This window comes from Garra rufa, chromosome 14 (genome assembly GCF_049309525.1).
Source record: "Garra rufa chromosome 14, GarRuf1.0, whole genome shotgun sequence".
Taxonomy (NCBI): Eukaryota; Metazoa; Chordata; class Actinopteri; order Cypriniformes; family Cyprinidae; genus Garra; species Garra rufa.
In genome coordinates, this window is record NC_133374.1 from 29,173,224 (window position 1) to 29,191,626 (window position 18,403).

Genomic DNA, 18,403 nt, shown 5'->3' on the forward strand with positions numbered 1-18,403 from the left:
ATCTCCAAAATGCTACAGTAAAATGGTTTTATATGAGGTATACATATAATATAGGATGTGCCCTGTAAGAACGTATCTTTTTCTTTTTTCTTTTTTTTTTTTTTTTTCCTTTTTCTAATTATTAGAAAAATGGGATCTTTAATCTTTGGTCAAAACACTGAACTAAAATGTTTTCATATGTAGTGTGAATATAGTAGCTATGAGACAATCATGAGAAGATACAAAATATTATAAGGTTTTTTTATAATGCATTTTGCATTCATAAGGCATTCCTTGTAATGTATTATAAATATGGGCTTCATAGAAAGTGTTAGCACTCATAGAAAGTGTTACCACATAACACAGTGTTACCACAAAGTGTCAAACATCTCCTGCAGCATCTCCAAAAGACCTATTTGTCTCTATAGGCTTCTAAAGGTAAATAAATAAATATTAATCATAAACTAATGATCTGTTTTTTTATTGTGAACTTCAACAAATCAACACTAGGTAACAAGGTCACAATGTAATGTTATTCAACCGCAAGCAGGAGCAGAAATCTCACAAGGCAGCAAAGGTTACTATTTTCTAAACAGAAACTGGTTGTCTTCTACCAGTAGGCATAAGGATTGATTTGAAATTCCTTTGTGATTATTGATTCCATATCACTTTGAGTAGAGCGTTTTTTGCGTCTCACTGCGCATATGATTACAGCAACAATATTGAATATGACCACAGTTACCACACACACAGAAATGACAAGAACTGTCGAATGCATTCCTAGACTTGATGTTCCTGGAGGTTCTGGAGCAGGGACGATATTTGAAGCTTGAGCAATGTTGGAGGTTTCAGATGTTAAATTTTGTTTGTCCTTTGACTGAATTACAAAGAAGAGTGTGGTACCATTTGGGATTGGGAAACTGAGATTGAATAAATGCTGTTCAACTGATCCAGCCTCAAGAGGTGAGATGCCAGCTGCGTTGACTGCATGACCATTGCTGAAGCTGTCTCGAAGCATATCAAGGTCAAAGCTCCACCTGATCTCGTAGAATTTAGCTTAAAGGAAAACATGTCGTGCAAGACAGTTAAAGATATATAATTTTATAATGTAACTTTAAAACAACTTTTATTTAGTCAGAGAAGATGTTAAACAAATAAAAAAATGTTTAAATACTGGTATAGTAATTGTATGCATTACCTGTCCCTTGGTCCAAGTCTTCACCAGGAGCTGTCCAGCTGAGAAGCACAATGTCCTCTTGGATCTCAGCACTCAGATCTGTGATTCTGTTAGGAGGGAAGTTTGGTCGAGCGCCACATAGAGTTACCACAAAACTCTCTCCAGTGTCTGTTCTGGTGAAGTTTTCAACCTTCAGATGCACTACAATTCAAATTAGATGAACCACCTGAATTGTTATTTATTTATTTATTTTTTTTTTTTTTTTGTGGGAACACTTTATTTTGATAGTCCACTTTAGACATTCTACTAATATTAAATATTTATTATAGTAATATTATTAATTTGTTCTATATATATATAAAATTTATCTCAGGGTTTACCATTTACCACACATCCAGGTACGTGTAGGACAGAAAATCTGGTTTGGCCATCTTGATTCTTCACTTTTACTTTCAAGCTGCTTCTTCCATCTACCATCTTTGTGAAATATCTGGAATAGATTCCGTCACCTTTGAAAGCATCAGCTCCTGAAAAAGATGGATCTCTGATTTTTACTATTTATATTTATTCTTTTATTTTTTTATTTATATTTCATTTTGGGTAATTTACCTGCCCCATTGTCCAGCAGTTGAAATGTATGTACAAACCTAGTTTCTGACTCCAGTGTAGCCCACACTTCAGCATTTATTACAGGCCTGTAATTCTGACTAACCTCAGCAAACACTATCATTGGTTTAGTGCAGTCACTGAACTGCTGGTTCATGTGGGTTTTGACAATGATAGGAGGAACATCATCATGTGCTGCTTGACTCGTTACTGTTATAGTGAAAGCCTGATCTGTTGTAGATCTGATACTGTATTTCCAGTCACCAGCCTGTCAACCATATGAAAGTAAAAGCAGATTAATAAGGGTTTGCTGTAAGTATATCATTTGAATCTTCAGTGATAAACTCAATCTTAGTCTTTATCCAAAACTCCAAATCCAAATGCTTTTAATTGTGTTATGATAATACATTTACATGTTTTTGGTTTATAAACTATAAACTGAATAAATAGCAAGTTCATAAAGGCTACAATACCTCAGCAGTTCCTGGAACTTTTAAAAAGACTGTTTTCAGTGATCCATCATAACTCATATTTGCCGCATTGTAGATTGAGCCACTTGGTGACTGTATGTAAATGTTAGGTAAACTTGTTTCATAGATTATTACAAAGCTGGTTTTGTTTCCAACAGTCTGATCCACTGATACTGTCCCACTGAAATCAGATGTTCTTGCTCCAACACTCTCTAGCTAAAGGGTTAAAAAAATTAGTGTAGTTAAAATATTCATAATATTAATGACACTCTCAGAGTAATAAATGTATTGTGGGATCACTTGACAAACCTGAACTGGTTCATTTGTGTAATCTCCAGTTGATAATGTAAGTGAAGCAAATGCGTCTGTTAACTGGTTAGATGCGATCTTGTCACTGGGTGATAAAAATAATCCCCCTGTTTTCAACATGGCACAATTTTTAATTGAATAATAAACTGCCACTTATTTTATATGATATACATTAAGACAGATACAGAAAGTTATCAATTGTGCTGATATCACTTACCAGTTTTGTTTGCCATTTCTGTTAGTGCAGGATCCGCGCTGTTACCAAAAGCTATTGTGTGTATAATGGCACCACTTTGTATTGCGGATGGAGCACAACCAGCGATGTTGTCCGTTGCCATACCATCTGTCAGAAAAATGAGTTCATCTCCTAATACATCCCCATTGTCCGCTCGAAGTATCTGTTGAAAATATGATCATTGGCATAGAACAAACTCTATATACTTCATACATCACAAACATAAAAATCCATATAGTACAATTAATATGGTACCTGTAAGCTTAGATGGAGACCTTTACAAATGAATGTTGATCCACTTGCTACACTCGGCAATGATTTGATAAGATTTTCTCGTATGGTGTCACTGTCAATAGTAGTCAAAGGGCTTAGAGTAGAAGCCTCAGTACTAAAGGTTACAATTCCCACCCTGGCTTGATTCTCAATGATGTTCCGCAGGAAATGTGTGGCAGCCTGCTGCTGTTGAAGAATTCTAGTCCCCTAGAAAATGGGAAAAAAAGCAAAGTAAGTTTCTTACGGTTTCAAAATTATTTATCAAACTCATTTCAAACCATTGGTAACATGAAAAGGATGTTATGGTAGCATTTTTGTTTTGTTGATGTCTGTTATTACATACTCCCATGCTTCCTGAGACATCCAGGATGAGGCACACAACCCGTTGCTTTCGCTGCACAATTTTGAAAGAGGGTGGTGGTGGAGGGTGCTCCAGTGGTTTCAGAGAACGAAGTGTGTCTTTATCCACAGAGTCCTTGAATATTACAGTCCATGTTGCTTTGCCACATTTTTTATTTTGCATGTTTGGAGCTTCATAATTGTGCTCATTTTCTTGACAAAAAGCAGTCACCTGAAAATAGGGATTTCCGTTATAAATGAGGCGTAAATGTCACCAAATACCCAAAGATGAGTCCAGTTTTTAAAGGCACATTTTTTTCTTTCTTTTTTAATTTGAAACGTCACTAATATACTTTTTTTGTCAACTACCCACATTCAGTAATTAAGTATGAACATTAAATTAACACAGCAAAACCAATGTAAACAAATGTACCAAAGTGTAACATAAGCAGGGGCGTAGTGTGCGGGGGGATGGGGTAACCCCCAATAACCAAAACTAGAAAGTACAACCCTCCCCCCATATTTATATCTCTGTCATGACAACTTTCAAGAGGGTTGACATGATAATGTACATGACAAATTTAATGTGTTTGTTCTTGGTGGAATAGATCTGTTATGCTGCTGCGGCAGAGGAAGTACCCAGACTTGCCAATAAATCCACAACATGCTGCTGTGAGCATGTAAGAAATACTGCTGCTGCACATATAACATCATCAAATAACTCTCATATAGCATACATGAATCACTCCATATCAGATCTTTACAGGTGGAACTGTGGAAGGTGGAGGGTTTCTGAAGCACGCCGCAACTGCTACAGAAACCACTAGTCATATATTTGAATGTTGAGCAGCAAGCTCATTGGCTACCGTTATAGGAGAGAACAATCAGCTGTGTTATGTGATAATGATGTCAAGTTAAGTTAGACCTATCAAACTGCGCCATCTACAGTTTCATGCAAATACTTTGTATTTCTGTCATGACAACTCCCAGAGAGATTGGTAGGGTAATGTACATGACAATGTTAATGTGTACTGAGAATTGCTATTGCTAATACATCCACAACATGCTGCTGTGAGCATGTAATAACCCAAAGCAGGAGACATAGAATAGACCCCCCCCCCCCCCCCCAACAAGCAGATTTTATCACCAAGACATATGTACTGCTGCTGTTTCAAAGAGCAATGTGAACTACCTATATTACTATCTACATGTATGTGTTCCTGGACTATCACAATCAGTCTTTTTTTTTCGTCTTCTTTTTATCTCAATTCTGACTTTATTTCTCAGAATTGTGACTTCCTGTCTCATTTTCCTCGTCTTATGTAAGGACTTCTAAGTACTTCCTGTCTTGTGTGTTCTTGAAGCCAGTTTGTAGTTTTTTCTGTTCCCAGGCTGGCCAACAGAGGGCACTGGTCAATAGAGGAAGCATCATATATCAATCTCTGTTGCATTATGTGCAAATGGTGACCATTCAAAAATAGGGAAAAAGCACTTTTCAAGCTTTTCTCCAAAGTTTGCATACCTGTAACTCAAGATGTGTTAATGATATCTTAAGGCTCTTTTAGATTCTGGGTCTCAACAAACTTTCTCTTTGACATCTTCATTTTTAAGGCCCTGCGTGGTTCAGTTCCAAAGATATTGGAATTTCAACATGGCTCCAGGAGTACATTATTAAATTGTACAAATTATCAGTGGTCTGAAACCAAATATGGGTGACAGATGATACAAATATGCATACAGATGACTTCTTTTCTCTTTTAAGAACAAATAATGCTGAAACTAGAAATGTATCAGATTCCTTCTGACAAAACTACTACATTGAACATACCTGAGTGGCATATATATTCTTTTTTTTTTTTTTTCAAAGTTTGTGTGCCTACAACTTAAGATATATTAAAGATATCTCAATATTATTTTGATTTAGTTGTTATAAAGGTTTCATTTGGAATCTTTAGTTTTCAAGGCCCTATATCATTCAGTCCCAGAGATATAGGGACCTCAATGTGGCTACATGTTCAAATGGTTAAATATTACTCTTTTTTAGTGGTTGAAAACCAAATGACTCTTGTATTGTATTTAAATAGTTATTGTATTTAAAGGGTAATTTCTAAAGAATGACTAATGTTGAAACTAGAAAAGTACCTTGCTTCTCTCTATCAAAATAACTGCATAGAACATACATGTCTGAGTGCTAAAAATGCACTGAAAGTTGAGGCATATTAACTTGCTTTCAGTAGTCTATTCATAAGATTCTTTATTTGAATAGTTTTCAGGAATATTTGGTAAAGGGGATTTTGTTTATTTTTACAGCTTCTAAAGTTACTAAGAGTTCAGATATGCAGTATTGTAATTTGTTTGAAACAAATCCCACCCCCATAGGGAAGTATTGTTGCTTTCCCCACACATTGTATTCACATTAATAAGATTTGCCTCATCTGCATTAATTATTAGAGTTTCTTTTTTATTGTTATAACATGTGAAGTATAGTCATAGATCAAGTAGCTACTGCTAAGAGCATATTTGGCAGAATAACTAAAAGTAGTACTTTTAATATTTAAGGTCTCTCACGCCTGAAATACTGTTCATATTTTACCTAGAGCTAACAATTAATCCTGGCCATTCAGTATCTGACGTATCACACTGTACATCCCTAAACACTAGGTTACTGTTATTATTTGCATATTAGTAGTGATGACAACATTTGGTTTTACACCATTGAAAATGGGTTTGATACAATAATTTGGACATGGAGATGCACTGAGATTTGAATATATCTCAGATTAAACCATACAGCGCTTTAAAAATGAAGATTTCAAAAGAAAAGTTCATTAAGAACTAGAATCTAAAATCATTTTAAGATGCCTAATGCTTTTCGAATTACAGGAATGCAAATTTTGGAAAAATAATATTTATGACATTCAAACAAGTATGTCCAATGCAATTGTTCTGATAGAGGGAGACAAGAAATATTTTTAGTTTCAACATTTCTTATTCTTCAGACATTCTTCTTTAAAAGAAAATAAATATAATCTGTATGCAAATTTGTATTGAAATTCCAAGATCTCTAAAAACTGAACCATATAAGGCCTAAAGTAAATAAATAAGATGCTAAAAAGAAAATTTGTTAAGACCCAATATCTAAAAAAGAATTGATACTTCTTGAGTTACAGGCATGTAAACCTTATTGGCATTTAATCATATTGGAATGTTTGCTAAAATTGCTGGATATGGCACAGCCCTACCTAGAACATTTTCCACTAGCCACCTTTGTATAACACTCCTTTGTTTTCCTTGTTCATTTGTCAGCTGTTATTCTATGTTTCCTGGTTGGCTCTCGGTCTGTGTTTCCTGGTTTCCCTGTGTTTATTATTTTGTTAGTTTGTTTACTTCAAACCTTTTCTTTGTCCTTGGATCTGCCTCCTCTCACTATAATTTTTGTACCCCCTCATGGCTGATGAGGGTTTGGCCCTGAGTAATTCTTTTGATCCAGGCCACTATTCTTGCATGACCAAAACTCCTGCTTGTTGTCGACTCATAGTTTGATAATATTTGTTACTACTACAGGTAGAACTATTCATGTGTGGATAGATGTACATTCAATACTTACAGGATCCAAACTTGGTAAGAACATAATGGAGCTGTTTGTGATTTGATTTTTGTCTGGAAAAAACGTGCACCCCTTGGTAGGTAGTGAAGTTTGTGGATCAGTTTGGCAAGGTTGAAGAGATCCTTCAGCAGTAACATCATAAAACTGACCTCTAATGTTTTTGCTACACCTAAAGATAAAAAGGAAACCAATGGTTGAGATCATTTCCAAGGAGATCATATGCTTTTTAATCATATGCTTTCTTCTTATCACCTTGTAGCTTCAATACGGCCATTAGAGTGGTAAAATGGCATTTCTCTGTTGAATTCATCATACACGCCCCATCTCAGATGAGCCCATTCATGCACAAAGACCCTTCCTGCAAACAAACAAGCAAACTGCTATTAAAACAAACATACTACTATATTAATTTAACTTTCTGACTTTCTGAATCTTATTTCATGACAAATGTATAAATGTTAAAGCAAGGTAAAAAAAAAAATTAAAAAAAAAAACGTTCACCTCTTGATCCATAAAGCTGAATAAAAATGTCATTCAGAAGGTATTCCGGGGTGAAATGAATGTACTCTCCCTCAGCTCCACATTCACCATACTGATTAGTGTAGGGTTCATTACAGTATGCTGGGTTAGGATTATCAATTCTTATTTTCGCCTGCATTTCACATAGAAATGATCTCAGCAACATCCAATGCAAGTAAAGTAATATATGGCAGGCAAGATAAAATTGCATAATTTTCTGTACCTTTTCAAAGGACTCTGTTCTTGCTTTGGTAAAGCTAGTACCGTTCCACTGAGGTGGGACTAGTATTGTAGCTTCTTTGAAATAGACCTTTTTATCCAATGCATCATAAAGGTAAAATGACCCCTTAGTGACCATCTCCTGTAAGAACAAAAGTGAAAAGATAAAATGAGAAATCCTCTAAAACCGTTGAAGTATATAAAGTTTGTTAAATAGACAAAAAAATTACATATTCACCTTGATTTTGTCAATGAGCGTTTTATTCTGTGGTACTCTTGAACTGATTGCAATGACAATATCAACATAGCCATTTCCATCTAGTTTGATTCCAGTGGAGGTGGACCACAGCAACATCCAAAACAAGACAAACATCGTTTTTGAGTCCATAGCTGCGGAGTTTAGATGAACAGCAACTACTGAACCTTGTTTTGAACAATGTCACGTTAAATAGAGGGATTATATACTGGCATGAACTGATATCAATCAAATTTATGTCATGAAACAGGAAATCTGGAGAGAAACGTCATCACAGTTTCATGAGGTAGGCACTAATGTTATTCCTGTTTTGCATTGCATATTCTTTATTCATTTCTGTGGAGCCTCTGTTTGTATAGTCTAATCATCAAATTTGCTGAAAATATACTCATCCTCAGGCTTGTCATGTAGATCCTTGTTGTTCCTTTATTGGGATAGATTTGGAGAAAGAAGCAAAGTGAAGGTTACAAGTTAAAACTGCTTAAAAATAATGGATTTGTTTCTTACAAACACATGCTTTTCATTTCACAAGATGTTAACTAATAGACTTGAGTTGTGTGGATTATTGTGATGTTCTTATCAGCTGTTTAGACTCTCATTCTGATGGCACCCATTCACTCCAGAGGATCCATTGGTGAGCAGGTGATGTAAGGTTAAATGTTTCTAAATCAATCTGATAAGAAAACAAAATTTACATCCTGGATGGCCTGATGGTGGGGAAATTCTCAAAAAAAAAAAAAAAAAAAAAAAAAATGGGTTAACAATTATTATTTCCTTAACAGTAATGTTCCTAGCCTTGCTGTAGTTCAGTCAGTAGATCCTATATATATATATATATATATTTATATTTATATTTTATATATATATATTTTTTTTATCAATCTACATCTCATACACCATAATGACAAAGCACAAAACAGGTTTGTAACAACTTTGCAAATCTATTAGAAATAAAAAAAACTGAAAAGATCCCGTTGCATAAGTATTCATACCCTTTTTTTGGGACACTCGAAATTTAGCTCAGGAGCATTCATATTGCTTCTAGATGTTACTACACTTCGAGTGCAGTTAAACTGTGGCAAATTCATTTGAAAGAGTATGATTTAGAAAGGCACACACCTCTAAGAAAAGGTCTAACAGCTAAAAAAAAATGCATATCAGAGCAAAAACTAAGTCCTGAGGTCAAGATAACTGCCTCTAAAGCTCAGTGACAGACTTGCATTAAGGCAATGATCTAGGGAAGAGTTCAGGGAAAAAAATCTACTGCATTGAAGGTTCACAGAAGCATGTAGCCTCTATTATCCATAATGGAAGATGATTGGAACAACTAGGACTCTAGAAAATGTCTGCCAACCCCCATCCAAGCTGACAGAGCTTGAGAGGTGAAAAGGTGAGGCAAAGAATGGCAGATAATAACCAAATGCAGATGTGCAAAGCTTGTCACATCATACCCAAAAAGACTTGAGGCTGTAAAGGTGCTTCAACTGTGTACTGAGTTAAGGGCGTGAATACTTATGCAATGTACATATTTCAGTGTTTTATTTTTAATACATTTGTAAAGTTTGAAAATCTGTTTTTTGCTTTGTCATTATTATGGTGTATGGAGTGTAAATTGATGTGGGGAAAAACTAATTTAAAGCAGTTTAACATAATGCTGCAACAAAACAAAAATGTGAAAAAAATGAAGGGGTATGAATGGGCGACGCCGACGCCGACACTGACACTGTGAACTCAAGTAAGTGTTAGGCGCATGACACTAAAATAAGAAAACAACAAAAGAACCAAAACACAAATAATATTATACTGAAAAACATTTATTTTTTCCTTCTTAGCCTGGACAAGGGTTTCACAAACACACATGCACGCAAACGCCATGGAGGGAAACTGAAAAAAACATTAATTTTCTTTAATTAAAAACATACAGAAAAATAGTATGTTTTACTGAAAAACATTCTTTTTTTTTTCTTCTTAGCCTGGACAATGGTTTCACAAGCTCGCTTTTGTTGTTTGGCCGCATGCCTCCTTCTGGCCAGAGCCTCCTCTTTTGCCTTGGTTCTTCTGGCTGGAGGATGGGTTACCCTAACCCTAACCTGCACTTCCTGCCTCACTTCCACTTTGAGCCATGCCCAGCTCCACTTGCACCTCCCTGCTGAGTCTAGTTTTGCTACATACAATGAGTCCTCCTCATTCAGCTCCCTCATTCTAAAATGGAAAATGAACACAGGATAAGTTAGCCAATCTCATCGAACCAAGGACTGATTGGTGTTTTCAAGATATAAGGCTACTCTAATTCTGAGCTGCCCTGGGTGGGATTTAACATGAATATTCATTACAAGGCTGTAGCACACAATGCAAGGCAAAGATTTCAAATGACAGCTTTGGATGCAAAATGTAGCCCTTTATTATACAGAAATTTGCTGTCGGCGAGTTTGGTGCATTAGCCTTGCACGTTCGCCAGATTCTAAATAGACATTGTTTACAAGTAATGCGGCGCATCCAATGCAACAAGACGTCAAATTGCTTTATGTTACACTGTATTACTCTTGCATCAGCTGTTGTCTAAACAGTCACATCTACCCACATCAACACATCAAAAACTCTTTAAAAGTAGGGCTACAGCCAGCTGACTTGAATGACTGCTGCGCACACAACAACCTCCATAGCGTGTCGTTAATCAGGGTAGCTCAGAATTGAAGTAGTAGCCAGAACTCAGGGCAGAGCACCTGGCTTAAGTTAGAGGCTAATGATAAGGTTACAACCTAAGTTGGCTATCTGAAATACTATATACTTACGTAGCAAGCTTAATGGTTAACTTTAGTTAGCAAAACGGTCAGACAATGCAGGAATTAGCATTACAACTAGCTAATAATGTTAGATGGCTAGAAAATTTGCTATCTTGCTAACGGAAATTCCAGCATTGGATCCGCTTGTATTGCTTGCTATTAAGCATTTTGCTCGAAGCATAGGCTAACTGTATGGAGAAAAAAAAAAAAAAAACACTAGCTAACGTTATTTTACTTAAGCAAACAAATATCTGTTGTTTAGCTCCAAAAAGACTGACTTACCTTGAATTCAATTTCTATCAGAGTTTCCAAATTAGGTCACCCTGCTGAAAAAAAACAGCATATGCTGGTTAGGTAGGTTTTGGTGCTGGGATGCTGGTTTTAGCTGGTTAATGCTGGTCCTTTGCTGGTTTATGCTGGTCATGTTGCTGGTCAAGGACCAGCATAAACCAGCAAATGGACAGCATAAACCAGCAAAGGACCAGCTAAAACCAGCATCCCAGCACCAAAACCTACCTAACCAGCATATGCTGATTTTTTCAGCAGGGCAGGTGTCTCTTGACAGGCACGAACACAGATGGCAGTGTGTTTCAAGATCCTGAAGCAAGCGCTGAGATTCCGATTGGTCCAGAAAAAAATGTCATTTATAAGAATTGTGCAATAATGGCCTACATCGCACGCAAGCCCACCCCCACCTCCCTCTCTTGACAGGCGCGAGCTCAGTTGAGATTCCGATCAGCCCAGATGTCAATTAACGCAAGTCCCCCCCCCCAAAAAAAATCTCCGGTTCTACACGATTCACGTGAATGACCCAATTGACAATGATTTTGAGGCATGATTTTGATTACGGAGAGCGGTTGTATTTAGTGAGTAGGCCTACTGAGCAACGTTATCTCTACCGAAACACAACACCACTCGGTACGATGACCACAGCTACTGAAAGAGTTACTGGTGGTGATGGATATAAGTGTAAGCTTAAACCAAATGCTGTACCATCAATTTTCCCCACAAAGAGTCTAAATGCCCCAGATATTAAGTGAAATCCGTTCTGAGAAACTTCTTCAGTGGCTGCGGCGTCATGACAGGAGTTGTCACATTTACATCATTTGTAAGTTCTTTCAGTAGCTGTGCTCCACGAAAAGTAAAGCAGTGAAGACTTACATCACTTCTCTTGTTGCCCTTAGACTGAAAATTACAACTAAAGCCGCAAAAAGTGAAATCATAAGATAAGTGATGTAAGTGTTCACTGCTTTCCTAGTGATAAGAAGAGGAGAAAAGATTCGGGATGCCTGTGGATGAATAAAATAAAGAACTGCCAAGATTTCGTGACCCTGAAATTTCCTGAGTCTGTGTGCCTTGCAACCCAGGCGCTCCGCCGAACTCCGAGCGCATCAACCAGCGTAAATAGGCAACCTAAGTTTGAAGACCAGGGGCCTCATGTATCAACGCTGCATACGCACAAAAACTTTGCGTACGCCAGATTTCACGCTCACGTTTGGATTTACTAACGATGAAATTAACGTGAGAATGTGCGTTGATCCACGCCAACTCCATGTCTGGCGTACGTGTATTTTTTGTGCGTGTGTTTGTTTTATTTCCCTTGGCGACTCCTAGAGGCAATTATTTTAAATTGCACACTACAAAGTATCGCACCAACACATGTGGAAAACATTGCTATTAATTTATAATTGATAAAATGGGTTAATTGAGACAATATTTTTCTACCAATTATGTGATTTAGAACATATAAAAGCATTTGCAAATGTATACAACCCTTGGTCTATGGCAATGTGGTCCTTATACATCAATGGCCGAATCCGAAGGGGACGTTTAGGGATCACAGTGATTTTCTGACCCACGATGATGACTGGCTTATAAGCCGTTTCAGATTTCCAAGAGCTATCCTCTTGGAGCTCTTTTTTCTGAGTTGGGTCCAAATTTGGAGACAGCGAGGAGCCACGCATTACCCGTTCCCTTAAAGGTGCTGATAACGCTTGGTTTCCTGGCAAATTGTTCTTTCCAAAGGGAACTGGCAGATCGCTCGGGGTTAAGCCAGTCGTCTTTGAGCCGTGCAAAGGCAGCTGTATGGGACGGGATCATCCGCATGTCTAGCAGGTATATAAGATTTCCATACCATGCAGTTGACCAGCCAAATAAAGCGCAATTTGCAGCGATCACCGGTTTTCCTAATGTAAGCGCAAGCGATCGACTGCACGGACATTGCTATAAAGGCGCCATCTGAAGAACAATTTGGATACGTGAATCAGAAACATTTGAGCGTAATTATTTAACTGCATATCAGGAGACCGCGGTTATCCATTAAAGACGTGGCTGTTAACCCCCCTCAACAACCCACAAACTGACCAAGAGCGCAGATACAATGATGCCCATTCTCGCACTTGTAGAGCGGGCGATTTGGCAGCTGAAATGCCGGTGGCACCAGAGCCGTGCACAGACCTTTTGAGGGGCATGTGCTGAAACTGAAAAAAGGGCACCCTCCCCCAACCCCAACCCCTCCATCACCAAAAAAATAACACACAATAATATTCTTATTTTATGTTTAATTAGTATTAATAACTTTTATACAGATAATATACATATAGAGGGTATGTAAATATCTTATGTGTGTATATATATATATATATATATATATCTTATGTAAACTAATTCAAACAACACTGTGATCCACTGGGATGTCCCTCTCAATGGCTATATAGGCTATATAATATGATGAAATGTTAATAAATTACATCATGCAATTTACAAGCATCAGCAAATTCAGCAGATAACCATAAAATCAAAATAGAAATTTCTTATAAAATATTTTACCTAGCTGACAAGGATCACTCGGTTGCTTTGTGTCAAACTAAATCACATTATGTCAACATCACACCGTGTGGTGAGGCATTATATGAACCTTTATAGACATAGGCCTATTGTTTATTTCATAAAGACAACGTTGCACTTATTCAAACAAGATATTTTACCGTTACAAGACAACGATGTTCATCTGCTTGCGCTCTATGACTCTGACTGATGCGCTGAAACGTAGGCTAAGTCGCCGCTGTTCTCCACCTGCACCTTTACATCGGACCATTTCTTTTTTAATTCGTTCATAGTGCGATGTTCAGACCCCACTGCGTTAACTGCGTCAGCTAAACTCTCCCACTCTATTTTTTTTTATTTTAACAGTTTTTCTCCGGTCTACCGGTGAGGAGCACCTTCAAATCACATTCTGTTAAGTTTCTCTTGCTTGCTTTTTCGTTTGGTTTTGCCAAAGTGGAGTCATTACCATATTAATACGGGGGAGGAGGCAGGGAGGGGTTTTGCGCTTGTGCATGTGCGCTCAATTTCACGTTAATTCAGATGTACAAAGAGATATGCGTGGAATTCCACGTACGCAGTGTTTCATACATCTGATTTTTTTTACTGCATACGCACATTTACAGCTTTGTCCATACGCAATGTTTTAGTAATAATTCAACGCAAGTCTTTGTACATGAGGCCCCAGAACTGCAGCTCCAGCTGCCCATCCCTCATCCTCGAAGGATCCCCAAAGACGTCATTCAAAGACAGACCATCAACCAACCAGAGTCTCTGCTACAACAAGGCAACAGAGGGAAATCCCTGTTCCTGGTACAAACACAAATAAAAAAGGTCTCCTCTTCTTGCTGAACCTAGAGCTAGATCACTAAGTCTAATCTATGCTTGTGTGGTTTTCTAAGGTTGCGTTGATGGACGTAATGTTAAAAAGTATAAGCTATTAACTCCGAAATCCTTGGATTCGATTCTTTAAGTGAATCACTTAAATTTGAGATGGGGTCACCATGGAAGTTGAGATGGAAGTGCCGAAAGATATACAAATATTATTAACAAAATAGAACTATACAGAAAAAATGATGTAAAATGAAACTGTCAGGAATCCGTGGTGTGAAGTTAAGTGAATGCATTAAAGAGTAGTAGACTGTAGTAATGACCGGTAAGTAACTGTTGTGCAAATTTGTTTGTTTTACTTGGAGTTTTTTCCGGTTAGGCTTAGCGACTTGTTTCCTTTGAGACATGTCAGTTTTTGTAGTGTTGTGGTAAAAGCGGGTAGTAGCAGTTGTCTCGGGAGCACTTCCATGGTGTTGTGAATTGTGGCTGGTTTAACCGGCTGAATTTCACCCATTGGGTTCGTGTGCTTAATTTCCCCCCACCTGTAACTGCATGGAAATTAGAGACTAGTCAGTTTTTGTAGTGTTGTGGTAAAAGCGGGTAGTAGCAGTTGTCTCGGGAGCACTTCCATGGTGTTGTGAATTGTGGCTGGTTTAACCGGCTGAATTTCACCCATTGGGTTCGTGTGCTTAATTTCCCCCCACCTGTAACTGCATGAAAATTAGAGACTAGTAAGTTAGATAGAGTATTTAAAAAAAAGGTAGATAGGGGGAAAATTCAGAGTGTTTGATTGCACAATTAGTTGCTTGCGTTTTTGTGTTTATGGCTGATGTTGAAAAGTTTGCTAAATCACTTTCACATGTATCATTAGGTACATGCACAATTGATAAGAGTGTGATAAGAGATTGAAGGAAAGTAGTATTAAGATTGAGTTGGAAAATAAGTTGATTAAAAAAAGAATTTTACCAACTGCAATGGAGCAAATTCAGGACGTACAGGCGCAAAACCTGCGTCTTCACAGTCTGTTTTAACTTTTGACCAACAAAAAGAGTTTTCTTTTTATCACAAATAAATCATCAGAAAATGAAACAACAATCCGAACAAGGTACGCCTGAGTTAGAGAAGACAAAAATGGAGTATTCAAAGCTCAAACTGTTACAGGAAAGTAAGGTAAATACTGATAGTTCATTGGAATCTTGTGCTTGTGGAAGTTTTCCACTTCATCAAAATTTAAAACTTGTTCCTAAATTCAATGAACATGATACAGATGTGTTGTTTTTCCTTTTGAACGTGTCACTGAGATGCAAGGTTGGTTCAAAACAAACTGTGTAGCAGTGTGTGTTAGTTGGTAAGGCTAAATTAGCTTTTTCTGCTTTAACTACTGATGAATGTAAGGATTATGACACTTTTAAAGCGATGTTAAAAGTCTATGAGTGTGTGCCTGAAACATATCAACAATTTAGGTCATGTGAGATGATTCCAGGTCAATTTGATCAGTCGAAAACTTGTAACTACTCTCATGGAAAAGAAAACTGGAAAGCAGACAGTTTGATGCTTAAAAGTAAAAATAATGCATAGAAACAAGTAAATTTAAACCTGCTGCAATGGCCAATTCTGTTCACTTACGTGATACTGGCGCTGAAAATAAACTTTCCAATGATTGTTTGTCTAGTTATGCTCCTTTTATCACAGAAGGTTGAGTGTCATTGTTGGATGGATCTATGGAAGTTCCCATTAAAATCCTGCGGGACACTGGAGCTGTGGATTCATTCATTTTAGAATCCATTCTGCCATTTTCCTTGCAAATGTGAAACTGGGAGAGCATGTTAGCTCAGGGAATGAGTTTGAATACACTGTCAGTTCCATTACATAAGGTGAAGCTTAGCTCTGATTTAGCGATTGGTGAGGTCGTGGTAGGACTGTGTCCTGTGTTACCAATTGAGGGGTTCACCGTATTTTAGGTAACAAATTGGTGGGAGGCCCGGTTTGGCCTAATGTACCTTCATCTCCTATGGTTTTGTCTGAGGGGGATGTTATTCAGAAAGTTACAGCGGGGAAAATAAGTATTTGACACATCAGCATTTTTATCAGTAAGGGGATTTCTAAGTGGGCTATTGACACTAAAAAATTTCCACCAAATGTAGCCATCAAGCCAAATATTGAATTCATACAAAGAAATCTGAACATTTAAGTATACAAGTTGAGTCATTATAATTAAAGTGAAATGACACAGGGAATAAGTATTGAACACATGAAGATAACAAGGTGCAAAATGACATAGAAAACCAGGAGATCACCTGAAATTGAGAGAGAAACCCTGTCCTCTATCAGTACTAATTGATATCAGCTGCTTTAGTCCTAATTGATGGCCTATAAAGGCTTCTCATTACCCAGAAGGCACACAGGAAATACTTCATGATGGGTAAAAGCAAAGAACTCTCTCAAGATCTTCGTAATCTTATAGTTGAAAAACATTTTGATGGGAATGGTTATAAGTGCATTTCCAGAATGCTGAATGTTCCTGTGAGCACTGTGGGGGCCATTATCCGGAAATGGAAAGACCATCATTTCACCATAAACCGGCCACGATCAAGTGCTCCACGTAACATCCCTGTCCAAGGAATCCAAAGAATAATCAGGAGAGTTCTCCAAGAGCCAAGAACCACTCAGGCAGAACTTCAGGAAGACCTTGCATCAGCAGGTACTGTTGTTTCGAAGAAAACTATAAGCATTGCACTGAACCACCATGGCATCCATGCACGCTCACCACGCAAGACTCCATTGCTGAACAAAAAGCATGTTGAGGCTCGGTTAAAGTTTGCGAAACAGCATTTGGAGAAGCCTGTGGATTATTGGGAGACCATAGTATGGTCAGATGAAAGCAAAATTGAACTTTTTGGCAGTCGTTCTACACACCTTGTTTGGAGAAGAAATGGCACTGCCCACCACCCCAAGAACACCGTACCAGCAGTTAAGTTTGGGGGTGGAAGCATCATGGTTTGGGGTTGCTTTTCAGCAAGGGGTACTGGCAGACTTCATATTATTGAAGGCAGGATGAATGGAGAAATGTACCGGGATATTCTGGATAAAAATCTGCTGCCATCTATTCCAGAAAGCTAAAAAATGAAAAGAGGTTGGACATTTCAGCAGTGAGGCCCAAGGAACCTTCAAGATTTAAAGACCGTTTGTGTGGAAGAATGGGCCAGAATCACTCCTGAGCAATGCAGACGACTGGTCTCTCCATAAAAGAGGCATCTAGAAGCTGTAATCACCAACAAAGGCTTTTCTACAAAGTATTAAATAAAGTGTGTTCGATACTTATTCCCTGTGTCATTTCACTTTATTTATTATGACTCAACTTGTATACTTAAATGTTCTGATTTCTTTGTATGAATTCAATATTTGGCTTGATGGCTACATCTGGTGTAAAAATTGTGTCAATAGCCCACTTAGAAATACCCTTACTGATAAAAATGTTGATGTGTCAAATACTTATTTTTCCCACTGTATAGAGATAGCCCACTTAGAAATACCCTTACTGATAAAAATGTTGATGTGTCAAATACTTATTTTTCCCACTGTATAAAGATAGACCCTGCTGCTGTTGCAACTCGGGCTATGGTTAAAAATGCTGAGTGTGTCTTGACAGATGAAACCAAACAAGTGTATTTGCTTACTGTTATGTGTTTAGCTACACAATGCTCTTCTGCCTATCCTTTGCGCACAATTACGCCACGTTCAATTGTAAAAGCTTTGTCACAATTATTGTACATTTGGCAAAGTATTGTACATTTGGCATTCTTTAAATCGTTCAGAGTGATCAGGGTATCAACCTTACGTCCCATCGTTTCCAAAAAGTTTTAAAACAGCTAAGAATTAAGCTCAATCTTGCTAGTGCATACCACCCACAAAGCCAAGGATTGTTGGAGAGGTTTCATCAGACTTTGAAATTTCTCCTTCAAGCTTAGTAACGCTAG

General features: G+C 37.5%; 1 protein-coding gene across 1 annotated transcript; it reads right to left on the reverse strand.

Moving 5' to 3' along the window:
• Positions 1-444: 444 nt before the first annotated feature.
• Positions 445-8,401, reverse strand: LOC141284991 (calcium-activated chloride channel regulator 4A-like). Its single transcript, XM_073818024.1, has 14 exons — positions 7,972-8,401; positions 7,738-7,875; positions 7,497-7,647; positions 7,248-7,353; positions 6,996-7,164; positions 3,393-3,620; positions 3,032-3,256; positions 2,759-2,939; positions 2,542-2,648; positions 2,236-2,448; positions 1,766-2,030; positions 1,537-1,683; positions 1,178-1,357; positions 445-1,035 (listed from the first exon to the last, which is right to left on the reverse strand). The coding sequence occupies exons 1-14, from the start codon at positions 8,119-8,121 to the stop codon at positions 590-592; spliced, it is 2,706 nt and encodes a 901-aa protein (XP_073674125.1). The 5' UTR covers positions 8,122-8,401; the 3' UTR covers positions 445-589.
• Positions 8,402-18,403: the final 10,002 nt, after the last annotated feature.